The 22,499-nt window shown below is 43.3% G+C and overlaps 1 protein-coding gene across 1 annotated transcript in view; it reads right to left on the bottom strand.

The window, feature by feature from the left end:
- Positions 1-22,499, bottom strand: part of LOC309485656 (uncharacterized protein) — a gene marked incomplete at its 3' end in the record, with an annotated part of 108,092 nt that overhangs the window by 71,080 nt on the left and 14,513 nt on the right. The window contains exons 8-28 of the mRNA XM_082152586.1: positions 14,811-15,089; positions 14,028-14,122; positions 13,800-13,933; positions 13,392-13,513; positions 12,975-13,253; positions 12,763-12,858; positions 12,530-12,665; positions 6,340-6,467; positions 5,978-6,247; positions 5,802-5,897; positions 5,487-5,622; positions 5,270-5,391; positions 4,900-5,178; positions 4,619-4,714; positions 4,347-4,479; positions 4,084-4,208; positions 3,714-3,992; positions 3,505-3,597; positions 3,270-3,405; positions 3,088-3,114; positions 1,184-1,382 (exon numbers count right to left, since the gene is read on the bottom strand). Of these exons, the coding sequence (XP_082008712.1) occupies positions 1,184-1,382; positions 3,088-3,114; positions 3,270-3,405; positions 3,505-3,597; positions 3,714-3,992; positions 4,084-4,208; positions 4,347-4,479; positions 4,619-4,714; positions 4,900-5,178; positions 5,270-5,391; positions 5,487-5,622; positions 5,802-5,897; positions 5,978-6,247; positions 6,340-6,467; positions 12,530-12,665; positions 12,763-12,858; positions 12,975-13,253; positions 13,392-13,513; positions 13,800-13,933; positions 14,028-14,122; positions 14,811-15,089 (3,260 nt within the window). The remainder of the gene's footprint in view (positions 1-1,183; positions 1,383-3,087; positions 3,115-3,269; positions 3,406-3,504; positions 3,598-3,713; positions 3,993-4,083; positions 4,209-4,346; positions 4,480-4,618; positions 4,715-4,899; positions 5,179-5,269; positions 5,392-5,486; positions 5,623-5,801; positions 5,898-5,977; positions 6,248-6,339; positions 6,468-12,529; positions 12,666-12,762; positions 12,859-12,974; positions 13,254-13,391; positions 13,514-13,799; positions 13,934-14,027; positions 14,123-14,810; positions 15,090-22,499) is intronic.

Genomic DNA, 22,499 nt, shown 5'->3' with positions numbered 1-22,499 from the left:
TTGAGGCTCCAAAAGACTTATGCATCAGATTCGACACTCACATTTAACAAGATTTTTTAAAATAAATAAATATAGATAATAAAGTAAATCTAAGTAGTTTTAGCGCAGTACATGTTCATCTTGAGATATTGCTAACAATAAAAAAAAAAATTATTCTTACATACACTTTATAAAAATCTGTAAAGATTTCACAGCAATGGAGACATGTGGACCTCGAGCTAAAGGTGGACGTTTTTATAATAATACCAAAAGGCATTTTATTTAATAAAGAAGAAGAACAAAAGCCATGTAGTAGATTGTGTACAAATGATTTTTCAGCAAAGTTTTGATCATGTTTACAATTTAGAGGCCTTAGAAATTTGAATATCAATATACAGTATGCAGCCTGGTCTTGATAATACGTAGGTATTAATTAAACAAGGTATTAAAGTTACATTTACAGGTACACATGAAGGGGGGTGTGGGGAGTGGAGGAGAGAGAAGCATGAAGAGGGAAGTTAGCGAGTGGAGAGATGTCCTAGACAACGACAACGACTAACGTTAAAAATGAATATTCTTGAGAATTTTGATATGGCCGACACACGACCAAAGAGACGACGTTCCGATGAACAAATAACAAAGAAGAGGGAAAAGGAGAAGGAACGTGCGAAGTTTTTACATCGGAAAAGCGTTCAAAAGGTGGCGAGAACTCCGCCGGCAGAAGGGCTTCCAATCCGACATTCAGGTGGCTCTGTTTTTGCTGGACAGGTGTGTAAATCCAGTTTGTTTTTTTCTAAATGGTTCATGACTGTTTCAGGAAGCACGGAATGGAGGGGGAGGGGACGGAATGGAGGGGGAGGGGACGGGATGAGGAGGAGGGAGAGTCGAGCTTGCCTCCGTTTTGTTTGACAATACTTTGAATGACAACAAGAAGTGACTTCACCCAACATCGCTTAGAGCACCTTTAAGGGACTAAATGCCGCTATTTGGAATAAACTGTAATTTGCACTATTGTTTGTTCAAAATAAATGAAAAGAAACCAAGAATTGGGATTTGTTGCTTTTTCCTGTTGTACCGAACTCGTATCGAACCGTGACCCCAATGCCGAGGTACCTACCGAACCGTGAATTCTGTGTACGGTTACAACCCTATAATCTACTCAAAGCATCTATGAAAGCTGAAGTATTTAGTTGAATGAGTTTACCTATCAACACAGTGGGCAGCGGTCAGCACCCACTCTTTGTTGATGAGAGAACCTCCACAGAAGTGTCTGCCGTTCAGAAGAAGACTAGCCTGCCACGGCCAGCGTCCAGCTGAAGCGTTCTGACCTCCTACTATCCTGCTGCTGCTGTTGCTAAATGCGGTTCTTCCACACACCTGAGCACTGGGAGGATCATCTGAGGCTGCAAACACAAAAAACACCATGTGGTTTTACCAAAGAACTTCTCAAACAACACTGCAGTAGACGGCGTCATTCACCTCATTTGATATTTGAAGGGGACCCATTTTAAATCCTGATTCAATGTGTACATTTAATGTGATTACGCAAGTAAAATTCTCAAAAAAAAATATGATGATCCTTCCAAACCTCATTTAAAATATAAATATTATTTAAAAGAAAAATATTATTAATTCCTGAGATTGCGCTGCTGAATTAAAGCAGCCAAGCAAAAGGCCCTTTCACACAAGTCTGACTTTAAATGTATATATGTAACAGATGCCAGGTTTTTAGCCTCCTTGTTAGAGCGCCTGACTCTCACGCCAGAGACCTGGGTTCGAGGCCCGCACAGAGTGGGGTGAGTAGGCCCCAGGTGGAGGGGTTACATATATAATAAATATCTCAATTAAATGATAAAACTTAAGTTACTGATAAGTATATTAAGTGATTTAAAAGTCAATATTTTGACATTTTGGATGGAAAACCCCACCAACAAGACTTCTACATGAATGATGTAAATACTAAAGATTCAAAACAGCGAGTTTTCAGCACCCTGGTATGTCAGACAATAATTATTTAAATGCTTAAAGAGAGAGAGAGATCTGGTGACTGTGGGGGCCATTTTAGTACAGTGAACTCATTGTCATGATCAAGAAACCAATTTGAAATGATTCAAGCTTTGTGACATGGTGCATTATCCTGCTGGAAGTAGCCATCAGAGGATGGGTACATGGTGGTCATAAAGGGATGGACATGGTCAGAAACAATGCTCAGGTAGGCTGTGGCATTTAAACGATGCCCAATTGGCACTAAGGGGCCTAAAGTGTGCCAAGAAAACATACCCCACACCATTACACCACCACCAGCCTGCACAGTGGTAACAAGGCATGATGGATCCATGTTCTCATTCTGTTTACGCCAAATTCTTACTCTACCATCTGAATGTCTCAACAGAAATCGAGACTCATCAGACCAGGCAACATTTTTCCAGTCTTCAACTGTCCAATTTTGGTGAGCTCATGCAAATTGTAGCCTCTTTTTCCTATTTGTAGTGGAGATGAGTGGTACCCGGTGGGGTCTTCTGCTGTTGTAGACCATCCGCCTCAAGGTTGTGCGTGTTGTGGCTTCACAAATGCTTTGCTGCATACCTCGGTTGTAACGAGTGGTTATTTCAGTCAAAGTTGCTCTTCTATCAGCTTGAATCAGTCGGCCCATTCTCCTCTGACCTCTAGCATCAACAAGGCATTTTCGCCCACAGGACTGCCGCATACTGGATGTTTTTCCCTTTTCACACCATTCTTTGTAAACCCTAGAAATGGTTGTGCGTGAAAATCCCAGTAACTGAGCAGATTGTGAAATACTCAGACCGGCCCGTCTGGCACCAACAACCATGCCACGCTCAAAATTGCTTAAATCACCTTTCTTTCCCATTCTGACATTCAGTTTGGAGTTCAGGAGATTGTCTTGACCAGGACCACACCCCTAAATGCATTGAAGCAACTGCCATGTGATTGGTTGATTAGATAATTGCATTAATGAGAAATTGAACAGGTGTTCCTAATAATCCTTTAGGTGAGTATTATTTGCATAGTGATTTCAGGAAAAACAGAGGTATCAGTTATTTTACTATATTTCACTAGAAACCAAATTGTCAATGTAAAATTATGTACCTTGAGTGTCTGTTTCATCACAAGATACTGCAAAACAAAACAGAGGCAGATGTTACATATATACCTATACTCTGTTACACAAACTATTTAAAGAAACAAGCAAATGCATATATTTTGAGACATCAATTATAAAATTAATTAAGCTACAGCGAATGACACATTTCATTAATACACATATATACCATTTCTTTCTGATGAATTGTCGACACGAAATACCCATCTACCCGTGACGTTGACATTGCTTGTGTATGGCAGGTTTGCAATGTCAGAAACAGGAATTGAAAAGAAATTAGTAGAGCAAATTGTGTCATAGCCGGACTGTTAATGAAGAAAACACAAAGAAAAAAACTCCATTAAATCCCCAAAATGTTCACACTGCTGAATATCAATATTGACACATTTTCCACACTGCTTTACCTCTGCAGTGTAGGTGGGGGTGATATAATCATAATGCATGAGTGTAAACGACAAGTTTTTGCCAGACACCAAAACCACCTGGAAGGTCGACTCCTGGAAGAGACCGGGAATTCCTCATTAATACAAGCATCATTCTGGATATGCCAAAAATTTCAGTTAAATGAAAATACTATGCAATAAAAGCAGATTCTAATTGAGTAAAAACATACTGCCTCTCTGTTTCCAAAGTACGGTACTTTATCCCATGTAGCAATAAAAACCCATGAGGCAGAGAAGTTCAACTTGGGGTAATATTGGTTTATGTCTCTTGAAGCCCGATTCAAGAGAGGACCATCTGTTACTTGTCGGTAAGAGATGGTTCCTTTCCCACTATTATCAATGTCTGTCCACAGTGGAGCGATGATGTCTCTAGTCGAGTAAGCAGGAAAAAAATCTGCATACCACTTGTAAAGTGGCTCATCAAAGGTGAGGTCTCCATTATTATTCACCTGTAGGATCAAAATATGTGATCTGGATTTTCAAGTAACATCCTCTCTGTGGTATATACATTAATGAATGTCATTAATGAATGCTTCTTACAAATATCTTGTCATATACATGGCCAAAGTACACAAATGGCTGCAGCAAGGGGATCGGTGGAGAACTTCCATCATCCGACTGTGGGTTTTTCTCATCCTCTACATCTCCATATGGATAGAATATTCCTATTCCCAATATTATTATTATGAGTGTTTAAAGTTTTGAAGAAGGACATTTTTATAATGCCTACATTTTTTCCATGTTATATTTTATGGCTATTTATCAAACAATGTGATATTCTTTATATTAAACAGTGACGTTACCTTCTTCAGGTCCACCATCAACACGAAATGCCCATCGTCCCGGCACATCGACATTGCTGGAGTTAGAGAGTTTATTTTCATCAGGCACAGGGATTGAAAAATAATTTGTTGAGTTTATTGTGTCATAGCCAGCCTGAGTAAACAACAAAACAAAACAAAATAATAATAATAATGATAATTATTGACCAAGACATTTATTTAAGGTCCCATTGGCCAATAATATTATTATCTTATTCTTAAAGATTTGTAACAAGATTCTTATTCTGTCCAACCTGAACATTTTGGTTGGTTGAGGAAATATTTCCGTAGTTCATTATGACAAAGGAAAGAGTCCTGCAAATGACTAGAATTACTTGGAAGGAGGATTCCTAGGAAAAGTCAAATAAAAACATTGTGTTTCAATGAGAAAACACAGTTATAAATTCTCTATAAACAAAACTCATTTAACAAAATTATACTAAATAAATGCAATCCTTTTAAAACTATTTAAATCTCTGACTACATTTATACTAAACTTAGGTTAAAGATTAGTGTAACCATTCAATCTACACACCGTCAAGGAGTTGTTCAAGTAGGGCACTCTCTCCCAAGTAGCAATGAAGACTGCATTTACTGAGAACCCAAACAGAGGGAAATACTGTTTGACATCATTTCTCGCCCGGTCCAGAATACGGCCTTGAGTTACCAAGCGGTAGGAGATGTTTCCATTGACACTACAGTCAAACATTGCCCAGAATGGAGCTATAATGTCTCTAGTAGAGTTGGCAGGGAAAGCCTTGGGTAGTCTTTCATAAGATGGTTCATCAAATGTCAAATATCCATTATTGTTGACCTATAGTAAAGATATTAAGATGAACTGAAGCAACATGACTTGTAATGCATCAATGTACTTCAAATGTAATGTGTTTAACATAACGTCTCACATATATGTTGTGGTATCTGCGCCCAAAGTAGAAGAAAGGATACTGCAAGTGCACAGCTGGTGAGGTTTCAGTACTTTGACAGGGATTCTGAGAGACTAGAGAGCCAGTTGGATAAAACAAATCTGGAAAAAGAATACAATTGCATGTTATGGCCTTGGTACAAACATGAAAATTTAATTAAGTTCAGGAGAAGAAAGAAAAAATGTAGGCCTATTACCAAGTTTTGCTGGCAAAGTGTCGACACGAAAAGCCCAACGGCCCATAACATTGACATTTGTGGAGTGGTTCAGGTTTCCGATGTTAGACACAGGAATTGTATAATAACTGGTTGAATCAATCATGTCATATCCAGCCTAAATAATGATTAAAAATATGTTTGTTAAAGATCTGTGGATAAGAGGAGCTGTATAGCTAATTCTACCAAGAAAAAAAATTCACATTACTGTAAAATTGTCTCTACAAAAAAATTTGAACTGTCCAGAATACTGCAAAAGTTATTACATAAAAAAAAATATTTGAAAAGCTTTCTCACCACTGCAATTTGCTTAGTTTGAGGAATATTGCCATAATTAAATACAATAAATGACAAACCAGAACCTGAGATCAGCAGTACTTGAAAAGAGGAGTTCTGAAAAAAAAAAAAAAAAAAAAAACTCAAATTATCACAGTCACAAGACAAATGAAAACAAATACTGAAACAAATCTTACCTGTGCTGAAGTATTATAATATCTCACATTATCCCAAGTAAAAACAAAAACTGAGTCTGCAGTGAAATTTGTTTGAGGAAAATATTGACGTATATCATTTGTGGCTCGCTGTAGTACTCGGACACCGATGAATTCTTGGAAGTAACAGTCACTGCTGTCAATATCTGTCCATAGTGGAGCAACAATGTCTACATCTGTGTAAACTGGAAGAGTTCGGGGACTTGATGGAAACAATCGCCGTTTGAAAGTAAGAAATCCATTTTTGTAAACCTAAATGGGTTTGAAGTAACAGACAAATACTTTTAATGGCTAGTGATAAATTGCTTTAAAAAAAGTCAAAATGCATAAATGAGTGTCCTCACATATATATAGCTGTATGTGAGCCCGAAGTAAGAAAATGGTGTCTGCAAATAGAGACTGACAGGAAATCCATAAAATCCAAATCCATTCTGTTGAAGTTTGTTCCTATTTCTGAATGGATAGAACAGTCCTGAAAGCAAACACATTTATTTTTCAGCATTTCATTTTATTTGCAACTCCCAGCAGTTTACAACATATTAACTGCTCAATAAATTGTTCTACATGTTTTGAACACATATAAACAACACAATAAACAACTATCATCTGGTTCTCTTACGAGAGGTCTCTCGTACTGCGTAAGATATCTTACGCTAGGGGAAAATCCTTTTTCCGCGAGATATTGAAGCCAAAAATTATCCTTAATTTTGTAATAATGCAAAACGCGTTGCGGCAGCATGCAGACATAGGCGAGGCAGCTCGCGCGCCTATTGGCTGCTCTGCGGCAACTGCAGCAGCCTATCGAGCGAGGCCTGGCGTGACGCCAGACCCAATCAGGGCACTTCGCGCCCGCTGCGTCACGTCCCGCCGAAATGGGCGTGGTCTAGGCCTATAAATACCGCTCGCAGGCAGCTATTATCTGATTTTTCATCCTTCAAGCGAAGCACACGCATCGCTGGAGCTGGAGAAGAAGCCGCGCCGTCTGAGAGAGAGCATCTTCAGCGGGACGAGTCACTGAAGTCGCTGGCCGCGCCGCCTTCCTTGCCTTCCTGCTGCGCTATCCGGCGTTATATCCTTTCTCTGCTACTGTGTTTATGTATGTGTGTGCTCGCCGCCGCGACACACACTCCCATTGCACTAAAAGAGCTGGGCGTCTTTTTCAAGACGCCCCTTTTCCTGATCACGCAGCTCTCGCGCTCGCTGACGGCGACTGCCCTCACTGCAAGCTAGTTACTGCCTATGGTGACTCTGAGGACTCACCTGGCATCCTTCTCCGAGACTGCGTCTCAAGAAAACGCTCACTGTCAGGAATTTTTCTCCAAGAGCAGGAACGCGCTGGCCCATGTGTGGCCCCGCTGCCCGCTCTATGCTTTCCCCCCCGTCTCTCTCCTGCCTCAGGTGATAGAACGGATCAGGGAAGAAGGATGCTCAGTATTGCTGGTGGCACCGTTCTGGAAAAACCAACCTTGGTTCCCAGTCGTGATGCAGTTAGCAAGTACTGCCCCGTGGCCAGTACCAGTGAGGAGAGACCTCCTCTCACAGGCCCACGGCTCGATCTGGCATCCTCACCCAGAACTATGGTCCCTTCATGTCTGGGCCATCAACGGGTACATGTTGGACTCCCTAAAGGAGTATTAAACACGATCACGCAGGCTAGAGCTCCGTCTACGAGACGACTCTACTCCTCGAAATGGTCCGTGTTTTTGGGCTGGTGCACAGCCCGTGGCGTGTCACCCACAGACTGTGGTGTGACGGAGGTGCTTTCCTTCCTACAAGAGCTGTTGGCTGAGGGCAGGGCCCCCTCCACGCTCAAAGTTTATGTGGCGGCTATAGCAGCGTTCTCAGGAACAACGCTTGGTCAGTCGATAGGAAGGAACGATTTAGTCATCCGCTTCCTTAGAGGGGCTAAGAGACTGAATCCTCCCAGACCTCCCTCAGTCCCCGTATGGGACCTTTCTACGGTTCTGGAAGCCATGAAAGGTGCGCCATTTGAGCCTTTACAGTCAATTGATTGTCTTTCAAGACGGTGTTTTTGCTGGCTCTCGCTTCAGTGAAGCGCATAGGGGATCTACACGCGCTCTCTGTGAGCGCGGCGTGCATGGAGTTTGGGCCTAATGACTCAAAAGTTATACTCAAACCTAAGCACGGTTATGTTCCAAAATCCCTCAACACACCGTTTAGGGCGCAGGTTATCTCCCTGTCAGCCCTACCGGTCCCTGATGAGGAAAGAGACGCGAACCTCCTTTGCCCAGTCAGGGCATTACGAGCTTATGTGTCTCGCTCGTCTGTTTTCAGACAGACGGAGCAGCTCTTTGTTTCATTTAGCGGACGTTCTAAGGGACTAGCCGCGTCGAAACAGAGCCTATCCAGATGGATAGTTGATGCTATAGCGCTGGCATACGCCTCCAAGGGCATGCAGTGCCCGTTGGGTATCAGAGCGCACTCCACGAGAGGCATGGCCTTTTCGTGGGCCTGGTCAAGTGGGATTTCCTTGCAAGATATTTGTATGGCGGCAGGCTGGGCCTCCCCGTCTACATTTATAAGGTTTTATAACCTAGAGGTTCCCGCCCTGCAGGCCAGGCTGCTGTCGGTCTAAGTTTACCAGTATTATCTGACCTGATGCGATCAGCTCAGAATGCTGCGTCTACTGAGCACAGCTCAATGTTCGACAGTAAAAAGTAGCAGCACGAGATGTGCCTGGGCAAACTGTGTAAGACCCACATTCCCCCATCAGTTCAGGCCGTACTCCGCCCTGTCTGTATGATGAAATTCGCGTCTCAGCGACGCTGCCATATGTGGAAGAGTGCGGCTTCGCCCCTCCCTCTTCCCGGACTCCCTGTGAGTTCCCTGAGTGATTGTGCACTATATGTACCCCGGGCTTTCGCCCTTGGGTCTTTGGTGTCAGATCTCAGCATGCACGGCGTTTTGCATTGGGTCCCCTAGCGTAAGATATCTTACGCAGTACGAGAGACCTCTCGTAAGAGAACGTACTCGGTTACTAACGTAACCTCGGTTCTCTCTAGAAGAGGGAACGAGTACTGCGTATCTTGCCGTGCATGCACACGCTCTGGTTGCTTCGATGATGAAAAACCAGATAATAGCTGCCTGCGAGCAGTATTTATAGGCCTAGACCACGCCCATTTCGGCGGGACGTGACGCAGCGGGCGCGAAGTGCCCTGATTGGGTCTGGCGTCACGCCAGGCCTCGCTCGATAGGCTGCTGCAGTTGCCGCAGAGCAGCCAATAGGCGCGCGAGCTGCCTCGCCTATGTCTGCATGCTGCCGCAACGCGTTTTGCATTATTACAAAATTAAGGATAATTTTTGGCTTCAATATCTCGCGGAAAAAGGATTTTCCCCTAGCGTAAGATATCTTACGCAGTACTCGTTCCCTCTTCTAGAGAGAACCGAGGTTACGTTAGTAACCGAGTACGTTTCCTTTCATCGTAACCTCTGCTCTCCCTCCACTACATGCTTTTCCTTTTGTGGTCTCGGCATCCCTGCCCCCCAACTTCCCACTTCTCTTCTCTCGATGTCACTGAAGCAACAGACACTCTATGCTCCACATTAACATCCTGCTTTGATAATATCTGTCCTCTCATCCCCTGGCCAGCATGTGCAACACCCTCCAGCCTCTGGGTCACAGATGGTCTCCATGACCATCAAACCAAGCTCAGGAATGCTGAGAGGAAATGCAGCAAGACTAAACACTCTGCTGACCTGAGTACGTACCATTGTCTCCTGTCCTCTTTCACCTCTAGTGCTTCTTCTGCCAAGATATCCTACTACCAAAACAAAATCAGTAACCCCTCAAGACACCGGGAGACTATTCGGAACATTCTCCTCTCTTCCAAGTCAATTATTCTTATTCTGCTGGACCTTTCTGTGGCATTTGACACCGTTAACCATCAGATCCTCCTGGCCAGCCTCTCGGACTTGGGCATCACAGGTACTGTATTTCGATGGCTTCAGTCATACCTCACTGGCAGATCTTTCAAGGTTTCATGGAGAGGAGGGGTGTCTGAGTCCCATCAGCTAATCACTGGGATGCCTCAAGGTTCAGGGCTCTCTCCTCTTCTTTTCTCCATTTACACAACCTCACTGGGCACGATCATAAACGCACGGCTTCTCCTACCACTACAGATGATACACAGCTATAAATTACATTTAAACCTGATGACCACAATGTCTCAGCTCGTATCTCTGCCTGCCTTTCCAATACTAGTTTTACTTGATCTTAGTGCTGCGTTCGATACTATAGATCATACATTACTCTTAGATCGACTACAAAATTATACTGGTGTTCAAGGACAAGCACTAAGCTGGTTCAAATCATACCTATCTGACCGCTACCATTTTGTCTATTTAAATGGAGAAAAATCGATCATAACTCCAGTAAACTATGGAGTGCCGCAGGGATCTGTATTAGGCCCTCTGTTATTTTCAATATATATGATGCCACTTGGAAATATTATAAGGAAACATGGAATTAGTTTCCATTGTTATGCTGATGACACTCAAATATATATTTCATCACGGCCGGATGAAAACGCAAAATTTTCCAAATTGACAGAGTGTGTTAAAGATATAAAAGATTGGATGACCCGTAATTTTCTTTTATTAAATCCAGACAAGACAGAGGTAATACTTATCGGTTCAAAAAACCGCCCACAAAACCTCGCACAATACAACTTTAACATCATAGGATGTCCTGTTACTTTATCCTCTACAGTAAAAGACCTGGGTGTTATACTCGATTGCAACCTGTCTTTTGAAAATCATATTTCATATGTTACAAAAACAGCCTTTTTCCACCTTAGAAACATTGCTAAGCTACGTAATATGCTATCAGTTTCTGATGCAGAAAAGTTAGTTCATGCATTCATGACCTCGAGACTGGATTACTGTAATGCTTTACTAGCTGGTTGTCCTGCATCCTCAATAAACAAGCTACAGTTAGTCCAAAATGCCGCCGCTAGAGTTCTTACGAGATCAAGAAAATATGATCATATAACACCGATTTTATCATCACTGCATTGGTTACCTATAAAGTTCCGTATTAATTATAAGGTATTGCTACTGACTTATAAAGCCCTAAACGGCTTAGCTCCAGTCTATTTAACGGATCTTTTATCCCCCTATAATCCACCGCGCTCTTTAAGATCACTAAATTCAAGGCTTTTGGTCATACCTAGGATATCCAGAACCACCAAAGGAGGGAGAGCATTCTCACATTTGGCTCCAAAACTCTGGAATAGTCTTCCTGATACTGTTCGTTGCTCAGACTCGCTCTCCCAGTTTAAAAATAGATTAAAGTCGCATCTCTTCAGCCAGGCATTCATATAATCCTACAGTTCAAACTACAATCCGGCCTCTAGCTCATAAATGCCAGAGGAGAACTGGCCCCTGACTGAGCCTGGGTTCTCCCAAGGTTTTTTTTCTCCATTAGGTCACCTGATGGAGTTTTAGGACACCATTAGGTCACTTGATGAAGTTTTTCGGTTCCTTGCCACTGTTGCCTTTGGCTTGCTCAGTTGGGGATATTTTGGGGATATTTAATTTAATTTTATCAATCAATAAATTCCTCTTGAAACAAACTTTGTTGTATTATTTTAATTTAATACTGTGAAGCTGCTTTGATACAATCTGTATTGTGAAAAGCGCTATACAAATAAACTTGACTTGACTTGACTTGACTTTCAGACATCTCTGCTTGGATGAAGGAGCGTCATCTGCAGCTCAACTTGCAAAGACTCCTTGTAATCCCTGCAAACCCATCAGTTGACCACAACATCAACTGGGGTGCACAACACTAACACCAGCCAGGACAGCAAGGAACCTGGGGGTAGTGTTTGATGACCAGCTGAGCTTTTCCAACCACATCTCATCATCGGCCCAGTCATGCAGGTTTGCGCTCTACAACATTAGCAAGCAAGCAACTTTATTTATATAGCACATTTTCAAACAACAGACGTTGCCCCAAAGTGCTTTACAAAAACGATAACATTAAAACCATACAACAAATCAAACACAACTTATTCAAAAGCTAAAGAAAATAAATACGTTTTTAAATAAGACTTAAAAGTGGCAATTGATGGAGCGGACCTCACGTGGAATGGGAGACTATTCCAGAATTTGGGACCTACCACGGAAAAAGCACAATCTCCTTTCGATTTAAGATTACAATGAGGGACCTTTTAAAGCTGTTTATCTGAAGACCTGAGAACTCTAGAAGGAGAGTGGGGAATGATAAGATCACAGATGTACTGGGAGGCAAGGCCTGATGGGGCCTTTTAGACAAACAGGAGAACTTTAAAAATCAATCCTGAATTTAACAGGAAGCCAATGCAAGGATTGTAGTACATAAAAATCTTCTCTGCATTTCTTCTCTTCTCTAGCTGGCTCTTTGATAAATTCTATGTTCCCCTTTTGTAAATCGCTTTGGATAAAAGCATCTGCTAAATGCATAAATGTAAATGAAAATTAAACATGATATGCAATACATGCCATGCATTTTTTACTATCATATTACTGTACCATTGTGTTCTGATGCAGTGTCAGTTCGAAAAATCCATCGACCCATGACGTTAACATTGCTTGTGTATGACAGGTTTGTGGTGTCAGAAACAGGAATTGAAAAGAAATCAGTTGAATCACTTGTGTCATATCCAGACTGTCAATCAAATAACAGGACAAAAAGTTCAGTTACATTTATCATAGTGATAAAATTTTTTTATTTTGATTTCAGTGTCTTTTTCAAATTACTTTACCATAACAGGATTTACGGCTGGGGCAATAGGACCATAATGCATGAGTGTGAATGACATGTTTTTGCCAGACACCAAAACCACTTGAAAGGTCGACTCCTGGAAAATGAAGGGAATTACTACATAAATACAGAGATCATGGGATTCTGTTTCCTTATCACACATTTATGTGCAAGAAACTGCTGCTATTTCAATCTAACCAAAAAGAGACTTACTGTCCGCCTGTATCCATAGTACGGTACTTTATTCCAAGTTGCAATGAAAACCCATGAGGCAGAGAAGTTCAAGTTTGGGTAATATTGGTTTATGTCTCTAGAGGCCCGATTCAAGAGATGACCATCTGTTACTTGTCGGTAAGAGATGTTTCCTTTATCTGTAATGTCAATGTCTGTCCACAGCGGAGCGATGATGTCTCTAGTCGAGTATGCTGGAAAATTATAGGGATACCACTGGTAAAACGGTTCTTCAAAAGTCAAGTACCCCTTGTTACTCACCTGTTATGAGACCAAAACAGTGAAAGCTCAGTCATCTGGACTTTCAAGTAACATTCTCAATGTGGAATATAAAGCTACTCGTGTTGTTTCAATTAAACTAAGAGTGTACAATGTCATGAATGTGACAATGCTGCTTACGTATAGTTGATTATAAACTAGCCCAAAGTAGACAAATGGCTGCTCCAGAGGGATCAGTGGAGAACTTCCAAAATCCTCTGCAGGGTTCTTTGTATTCTCATCTCCATACGGGTAAAAAATTCCTGCAATTGAAAAAGGAACATCTTAATATTAAATTGTACATTATTTAGTGGTTATAATGGTTGAGTGTTTTAACAAAGTCCAGATGCAAAAATCCCTCAATTAAAATTGTACAAAATGTATCAGGGATATTTTATGCATGGTTTTCCAACAGCTTACAGCAGCTTTAAATGTAAACTTATTACACTGGTCACAAATATTTTCTTCTACTTTTTTTTAAGTTGTAATTGGTCTGATTTGATCAGATCATGGTTTCAAAAAAGTCATTGCACAGAGTCAAAGGATTACCCTCTTCAGGTCCACCATCAACACGAAATACCCAGCGTCCCGGGACATTGACATTGCTGGAGTTGGACAGCTTATTTTCATCAGACACAGGGATTGAGGAATAATTTGTTGAGTCTATTGTGCCATAGCCAGCCAATCTATCATCATCAAAAAAGCTTTGTGGCGCAAAATTTTCTACAATTATCTTAGTACCAGAGTTCAGAGATACGGTTCTAATTCTTTCTAACCTGAAACCATTGATCCGTAGAGGAGATATTCCCGTAGTTCATCATGACAAAAGACAGAGAGCCACTAGAGACCAAAACAACTTGAAAAGATGAACTCTGTAAGAGAAATAGAAAATTATCCTAATAGCTCATAGACAGAGAGTAATTCCATCTTTACACTTGATTAATTCTGCAGTAACTTAAATAAAAGCAATTTATCCTCCCATTTATGTGCTTTAATAATCATCAGTTTTCCTCTTTCTTTCACCCAAATTATGGGTAGCGTCATTTCAGCTAAATGAAAAGTAAAAAAAGGTTCATATTGTCAGTAGTGTAGAAAATGTATAAAGCACTGTTCACACAGAGGTGACTTTCAAACCAATATCACATCGAATTTGCGTGACCAACTTGAAATTGAGCAAAATCACTTTAAATCGCGGGGATTCCTGTTGGATTGACTGGAATTTGCCAGTAAAATTTCACAGAACAATGGTAATGTGACCACATCTTTACTCTGTCAGTTTTACAACTATAGCTAAAGGCTATTTGATTTTGGAACAATTTGGAGATATGTTGGCTTAACATGGGTTTACCGTTACCCATCCTTAGAGAGATAAAAAGAAAGAAAACTAAACTTTACTTTCAAATCAATCAACTTTAAAAAGACAAATGTCATCTGTTTGATTATGGACACCAAAAGATATTGGAATTAAACATGTCAAAATATCCCATCAAATACTTGCTTACATGCTTAGAACACAAAAATTCAAAAATACTTTTTCCATAAACAAATAGGCTGGCTTACAGATTGTGCGTTGTTATAGTATGGTACTTTATCCCAAGTAGCAATGAACAGCCATGAGGCAGTGAAGATCAGATTGGGAAAATACTGGTTTATGTTGTTTGAGGCTGCTAGTAAGAGTCCGCCTCTGGTGACCTGACGATAGGAGATGTTTCCAGTGACAGTGTTGTCCATGTCTGTCCACAGTGGAGCAATGATGTCTCTGTTGACTTGTGACAGTAAATAATTGGATACCGGCTCTGAAAGAGGCCCATCGAATGTCAAATGCCCATTGTTATTAACCTGAAGCAGAGATAAAATAATATTATAAAAGAGATTTGGCAGTATAAAACAGGGACTGAAACTCTTAAAAAGTTTTTCTTTCGACAAATGTACAGTGCATGCTCTGTTTTATTTTATATAAATTTCATTATATGAGGTTTGCAATTTTACAATACAAGTTTTTAAAAAGTACAATAATTAAAATTATTACAAATAATATAACATAAAAAATGGCCATGTAAGACTGGGAAGGATTGAGCGATTGAGCTTAAAGTGATAGTTTACCCAAAAATTCTGTCATTAAATACTCACTCTCATGTCATTTCAAACCCGTAAGACTTTCGATCACCTTCAAATGCAAATTAAGATCATTAAAAGAATAAATTCAATCTGTTCATTATATAAAGCTGTCGTGTCTCTTCAGAAAACCGCTCAATTTATATGGATTAGTTTTGCTATCTCTTTATGAACTTTTTGAAGTGTCAAAGTGTCAGTTGTGTAGCTGTCAATGGAGGGACAGAAAGCTCTCAGATTTTATCAAAAATATCTTAATTTGTGTTCTAAAGATGAACGAAAGTCTTACGGGTTTAGAACAACGTGAGGGTGAGTGATCACTGAATTGTTTTTTTCATTTTTGGGTGAACTAACCCTTTAAATGATTCCTTAAAAGGTCTTGACAATTTTGACAATATCAAAAAATCACAAATCATAATTTTGAAATAATCTTTTGAACTGATGCTTAGATTTCATTATGTCAATATCTATAATAATATATATCTTTTAATCTCTTTGGTAACACTTCATTTTGATAGTCCGTTTGTTGAGACTATACTAGTTATTAGTAGCCATTCAGTAGCTTGTCAACAGTGCATCAGTTGACATTCAACAACACTGTTTCAACAGACAAGTAACATACATTCAACTGACTGCCTATAGACTATAAGGTACAATTCAAGTGTTAATCTACAGATTTTACGAAAAAGTGCCTGTTGACTGTCAATGTTATTTTGCAACAGGTTATTAACCAATTGGCGACTAACTTTCAATTGTCAACTAACTTTCTGTAGATTGAGTACCAACAACTCAAGATCAATCTGTCAGTTAAAAGTCAACAGTCATGTCAGCATATGAAGTATATGATACTGTATATCCTACTCAAGGGGTCTCATATGCATCAAATTAATAATTATTTTAGCTGATTTAAAAATGTTTTAACCATAGATAATCTGTTGATAGTCAACTAAAGATTACATGTAGTTGCTTATTTGTTGCTTGTCAACAAAGAAATTGTTTATGATCAGTAGACTATTAATAGACATTCTCAACTAAGCGTTAGTAGATATATTTTAGGACTATCTAATTAAAGTGAAAAAGAGTTTATATCAGTAGAAAGTCTATAACCTATCAACAGATTAATATATTGTTTATGATCAGTTGACTATTAATAGACATTATCCACTAAGTGTTAGTAGATATCTTTTAGGACCATCTAATTAAAGTGAAAGACAGTTGATATCAGTAGAAAGTCTATAACCTATCAACAGATTAATATATTGTTTATGATCAGTTGACTATTAATAGACATTATCCACTAGTGTTAGTAGATATCTTTTAGGACTATCTAATTAAAGTGAAAGACAGTTGATATCAGTAGAAAGTCTATAACCTATCAACAGATTGCATACCTAACCTGACTGAAGTAGAACAAACACTATGGCCAGCACATCAGAGAGAAAAAAAATCACTTTTATTAAATAAAAAATAATACAACCCATTATTTACTAGGATATCACAATCACATCTAAACCATCTGATTATGTGAAAAAAAAAATATTGAGCATTCCAAATGAAAAAACGCACTCGGTTACTAACGTAACCTCGGTTCTTTCTAGAAGAGGTCTCTCGTACTGCGTAAGATATCTTACGCTAGGGGAAAATCCTTTTTCCGCGAGATATTGAAGCCAAAAATTATCCTTAATTTTGTAATAATGCAAAACGCGTTGCGGCAGCATGCAGACATAGGCGAGGCAGCTCGCACGCCTATTGGCTGCTCTGCGGCAACTGCAGCAGCCTATCGAGCGAGGCCTGGCGTGACGCCAGACCCAATCAGGGCACTTCGCACCCACTGCGTCACATCCCGTCGAAATGGGCGTGGTCTAGGCCTATAAATACCGCTCGCAGGCAGCTATTATCTGGTTTTTCATCATCGAAGCAACCAGAGCGTGTGCATGCACGGCAAGATACGCAGTACTCGTTCCCTCTTCTAGAGAGAACCGAGGTTACGTTAGTAACCGAGTATGTTCTCTTACGAGAGGTCTCTCGTACTGCGTAAGATATCTTACGCTAGGGGACCCAATGCAAAACGCTGTGCATGCTGAGATCTGACACCAAAGACCCAAGGGCGAAAGCCCGGGGTACATATAGTGCACAATCACCCAGGGAACTCACAGGGAGTCCGGGAAGAGGGAGGGGCGGAGCCGCACTCTTCCACATATGGCAGTGTCGCTTAGACGCGAATTTCATCATACAGACAGGGCGGGGTACGGCCTGAACTGATGGGGAAATGTGGGTCTTACACAGTTTGCCCAGGCACATCTCGTGCTGCTGCTTTTCACTGTCGATCATCGAGCTGTGCTCAGTAGACGCAGCATTCTGAGCTGATAGCATTAGGTCAGATAATACTGGTTAACTTAGACCGACAGCAGCCTGGCCTGCAGGGCGGGAACCTCTAGGTTGTAAAACCTTATAAATGTAGACGGGGAGGCCCAGCCTGCCGCCGTACAAATATCTTGCAAGGCAATCCCACTTGACCAGGCCCACGAAAAGGCCATGCCTCTCGTGGAGTGCGCTCTGACACCCAACGGGCACTGCATGCCCTTGAAAGCGTATGCCAGCGCTATAGCATCAACTATCCATCTGGATAGGCTCTGTTTTGACGCGGCTAGTCCCTTAGAACGCCCGCTAAACGAAACAAAGAGCTGCTCCGTTTGTCTGAAAACAGACGAGCAAGACACATAAGCTCGTAATGCCCTGACTGGGCAAAGGAGGCCCGCGTCTCTTTCCTCATCAGGGACCGGTAGGGCTGACAGGGAGATAACCTGCGCCCTAAACGGTGTGTTGAGGGATTTTGGAACATAACCGTGCTTAGGTTTGAGTATAACTTTCGAGTCATTAGGCCCAAACTCCATGCACGTCGCGCTCACAGAGAGCGCGTGTAAGTCCCCAATGCGCTTCACTGAAGCGAGAGCCAGCAGAAACACAGTCTTGAAAGACAGATGTTTCAAATCAATTGACTGTAAAGGCTCGAATGGCGCACCTTTCATGGCTTCCAGAACCGTAGAAAGGTCCCATACGGGGACTGCGGGAGGTCTGGGAGGATTCAGTCTCTTAGCCCCTCTAAGGAAGCGGATGACTAAATCGTTCCTTCCTATTGACTGACCAAGCGTTGTTCCTGAGAACGCTGCTATAGCCGCCACATAAAATTTGAGCGTGGAGGGGGCCCTGCCCTTGTCCAACAGCTCTTGTAGGAAGGAAAGCACCTCCGTCACTCCACAGTCTGTGGGTGACACGCCATGGGCTGTGCACCAGCCCGAAAACACTGACCATTTCGAGGAGTAGAGCCGTCTCGTAGACGGAGCTCTAGCCTGCGTGATCGTGTTTAATACTCCTTTAGGGAGTCCAACATGTACCCGTTGATGGCCCAGACATGAATGGACCATAATTCCGGGTGAGGATGCCAGATCGAGCCGTGGGCCTGTGAGAGGAGGTCTCTCCTCACTGGTACTGGCCACGGGGCAGTACTTGCTAACTGCATCACGACTGGGAACCAAGGTTGGTTTTCCCAGAACGGTACTACCAGCAATACTGAGCATCCTTCTTCCCTGATCCGCTCTATCACCTGAGGCAGGAGAGAGACGGGGGGAAAAGCATAGAGCGGGCGGCGGGGCCACACATGGGCCAGCGCGTCCCTGCTCTTGGAGAAAAATTCCGGACAGTGAGCGTTTTCTTGAGACGCAAACAGGTCTACTTCCGCTCTGCCGAATTTCTTCCACAGCAGTTGGACTGTCTGTGGGTGTAGAGACCATTCGCCTGCCGGAACATTGTTCCTGGACAGTCTGTCTGGTCCTATATTCAGGAGCCCTGGCACGTGCGCTGCTCTGAGCGAGGGCAGGTTGCGCTGAGCCCATACCAGGAGGTGTTCTGCTAGCCTGTACAGGTTCCTGGACCTGAGGCCGCCCTGGCGATTTATGTAGGACACCACAGACATGTTATCCGAACGGACCAGGACGTGGTGTCCTTTTATTTGGGGACAAAAACGCGTCAGCGCGTTGTTTACTGCCAGCATTTCGAGGCAGTTTATGTGCAGGAGCTTCTCCCGTTCCGACCACTGGCCGAAGAACGGTCTGCCCTCGAGCAGCGCTCCCCATCCCGAGGTGGACGCGTCCGTGGACACCACTTTCACCCTCGAGGAAGTCCCCAGGCTTACACCTGACTGGTACCAGTCGTTCGCTCTCCAAGGTTTCAGAGCTGTGACGCACTTCTGATTGACCCTGAGGCGAAGCAAACCGGATGCCCACGCTCGCGCTTTCAGCCAAAACTGCAGCGGGCGCATGCGGAGCAGGCCCAGCTGGAGCACTGATGATGCTGAGGCCATGAGACCCAGCATCTTCTGAAACTTCTTGAGCGGGACAGACGCGCCGCAGCGGAACGAGTTCGCTGTGCGTTGAATGTCTACCGCGGGCTGTGGTGATAGTCGCGCTATCATGGACAGCGAGTCCAATTCTGTGCCCAGGAAAGATATCTTCTGACTGGGTGACAGAGAGCTCTTCGCCCAATTGACACTGAGAGCCAAATTCTCGAGGTGATCGAGTAAAACGGTCGTGTGTTCTATGAGCACTGAGCGAGATTGCGCTAGAATCAGCCAATCGTCCAAATAGTTCAGTACTCGCATGCCTCCCATTCTGAGGGGTGCGAGTGCCGCATCCATGCACTTCGTAAACGTAGGGGATGCCAGGGACAAACCGAACGGGAGGACTGTGTACTGATATGCCTGGCCCTCGAAGGCGAATCTCAAATATCGCCTGTGACGTGACGCTATCTGTATTTGAAAATACGCGTCTTTCAGATCTATTGACACAAACCAATCTCCTTGGCGAATCTGCACGAGGATTTGTCTGGTCGTGAGCATCCTGAACTGTCGCTTCACAAGCACTCTTGTTCAGTTGCCTCAGATCTAGTATGGGTCTGAGACCCCCGTCTTTTTTCGGTACCAGGAAGTATCTGCTGTATAGCCCTCCTTCGCTCTGAACTTGAGAGAGAGAGGCTCTATGGCCCCTTAGTTCAATAGTTTCGCCGCTTCGGCTCGAAGTAAATGTGCTACTTCTGCTTTTACCGTGGTCTCGACACGCGCCGCATAGCGGCGAGGGCGTCGGCGAAACTGTAGCGAATAGCCTCTTTTTATAATGTGCAGCACCCACTTCGAAACCCCGGGCAGCTTTGCCCATGCGTCTGCATGAATAGCTAGGGGTTGAATACGAAGCGCGCTCCGCTCGCTCAGCGATGGAGAAGCTTCAGCGTGCTGTAACACAAGCGTCGCGCTCGTGACATTTGAGGTATGGGGCGCGCTGATAACAGCGGGCAGATTGCCCGCGCTCGACTCCTCTGCGGTGGTCAACCGCGAGGGGGAGGGCTGGGCGGTTCCCGTAGGAACTGTCATGTCTATGTGTGGATGTGGGCGCGGGACAGCGGGCACATTTATCACACCAAAAGCATCGTTCGCTTGAGTGAAGCGAATGCACGTTGGTTTCGTTTTTACAGAAACCGTGAGACATGCATAACGTGGTGTTAGTGGGCACTGGGTAGTGGGCACATTCACCATGTTTGAAGCGCAATCGATCTGAGTCAATTCATGTGCGCGAGCCCTGTGTGACGGGCTGTGCTTGTGTGTAGAGATGGGCACTGGGCAGTGGGCATTCTTTCTACACATAAAACACCATCGGCCATGGCCGGGACACCAGAACACACACTTATGGGATTTATCTGGGTAGCCGTAAAAACGGCGTTTGTGTGCAGGCAAGCGTGCTGCGTCGCCGACTTGTTTACTGCAGAATACACTGGAACAGTCAAATTTACTGGAACTGAACGAGCGAGAAGTTGCCATAGAAACAGAGAGCGTCAACATGCTGGCGTTTATTGCAGGCCTGCGTGCATTACAACAGGCTCGTTCACTGCAATATTGACATTTCCAGTCACCTGAATTTCAGAGGGGAATGGGAAATGTATAGGAAAAGGAGGTCGGTCCGTCCGCAGCGGGACCAGAAAACTCCCTTTTTTCCTTACGCCAGTGACGCACGGAACACCATAGAAACGGTGTTTGGGTGCAGGCGAGCGGGTTGTACAACGCGCTCGTTGGCTGCAAAATACACATCTGCAGTCGCCTTTTCAGGGAACTGACAGAGCGAGCATTGACGGCATAATTTTATCTGCCGGTAGACCCGGGATCGAACGCGGGTCTCTCACGCGCAAAAACCTGAGAGTCTGCCACTGGGCCACAGGGGGAGAAACATTGTAACTCAGTTAGCGCGAGTATTATCAGAGAGCGTCAACGTGCTGGCGTTTGTTTGCAGGCATGCGTGTATTACAACAGGCTTGCTCACTGACAAGGCAATAGGCAATACTGACATTTCCAGTCGCCCGAACTTCAGAGGGGAATGAGAAATGTACGAGAAAGACATTTCCCGCGGCGGGACCAGAAACACTCTCTTTTCTCCTTTCGCCAGTGACGCACGGAAACCATAGAAACGGTGTTTGGGTGCAGGCGGGCGGGTTGTACAACGCGCTCGTTGGCTGCAAAATGCACATCTGCAGTCGCTTTTCAGGGAACTGACAGAGCGAAGCATTGGCGGCATAATTTTAACTGCCGCTAGACCCGGTCTCTCGTGAGGAAAACCTATGATTCTGCCACTGAGCCACAGGGGGGAACACAAAGGCTTTCGGATGCACGAGCATATAAGAGCGTCAACATGTTTTCTTCGGCGTTTGCTTGCAGGCGCGCTTATATTAAAACAAGCTCGTTTGCTGCAATATTGATATTTCCAGTCGCATGATCAGGGAACTGGGAAATGTATGAGAAATTGAAGGTCAGTCCATCCTCGGAGGGACTAAAAACACTCCGTTATCCTTTCGCCGGTGAGTGACGCATGAATGGGGCGCAGAGGCAGGGTAGCTTTCTTATAACGTAAAGAAAAACTAACCCCGACCGTCCGCTTCCAGCCTCCCTTGTGAGCGGCGCAGTTTGCGCGGCTTGAACAGAGTGAGAGAGAAAGCTAGCCCCGTGACCGCCCGCTCCTGACATCCCCTGTGAGCGGCGCGGTTTGCGCGGCTCGAACAGAGGGAGAATAGGTATCGTCCCCCAAGCAGGCAAGGCAAGCG

This window comes from Leuciscus leuciscus (assembly GCF_965113295.1).
Source record: "Leuciscus leuciscus genome assembly, chromosome: 21".
Lineage (NCBI taxonomy): Eukaryota > Metazoa > Chordata > Actinopteri > Cypriniformes > Leuciscidae > Leuciscus > Leuciscus leuciscus.
Note: the sequence above shows the minus strand (reverse complement) of the source record. Positions and strands in the feature narration are given on the sequence as shown.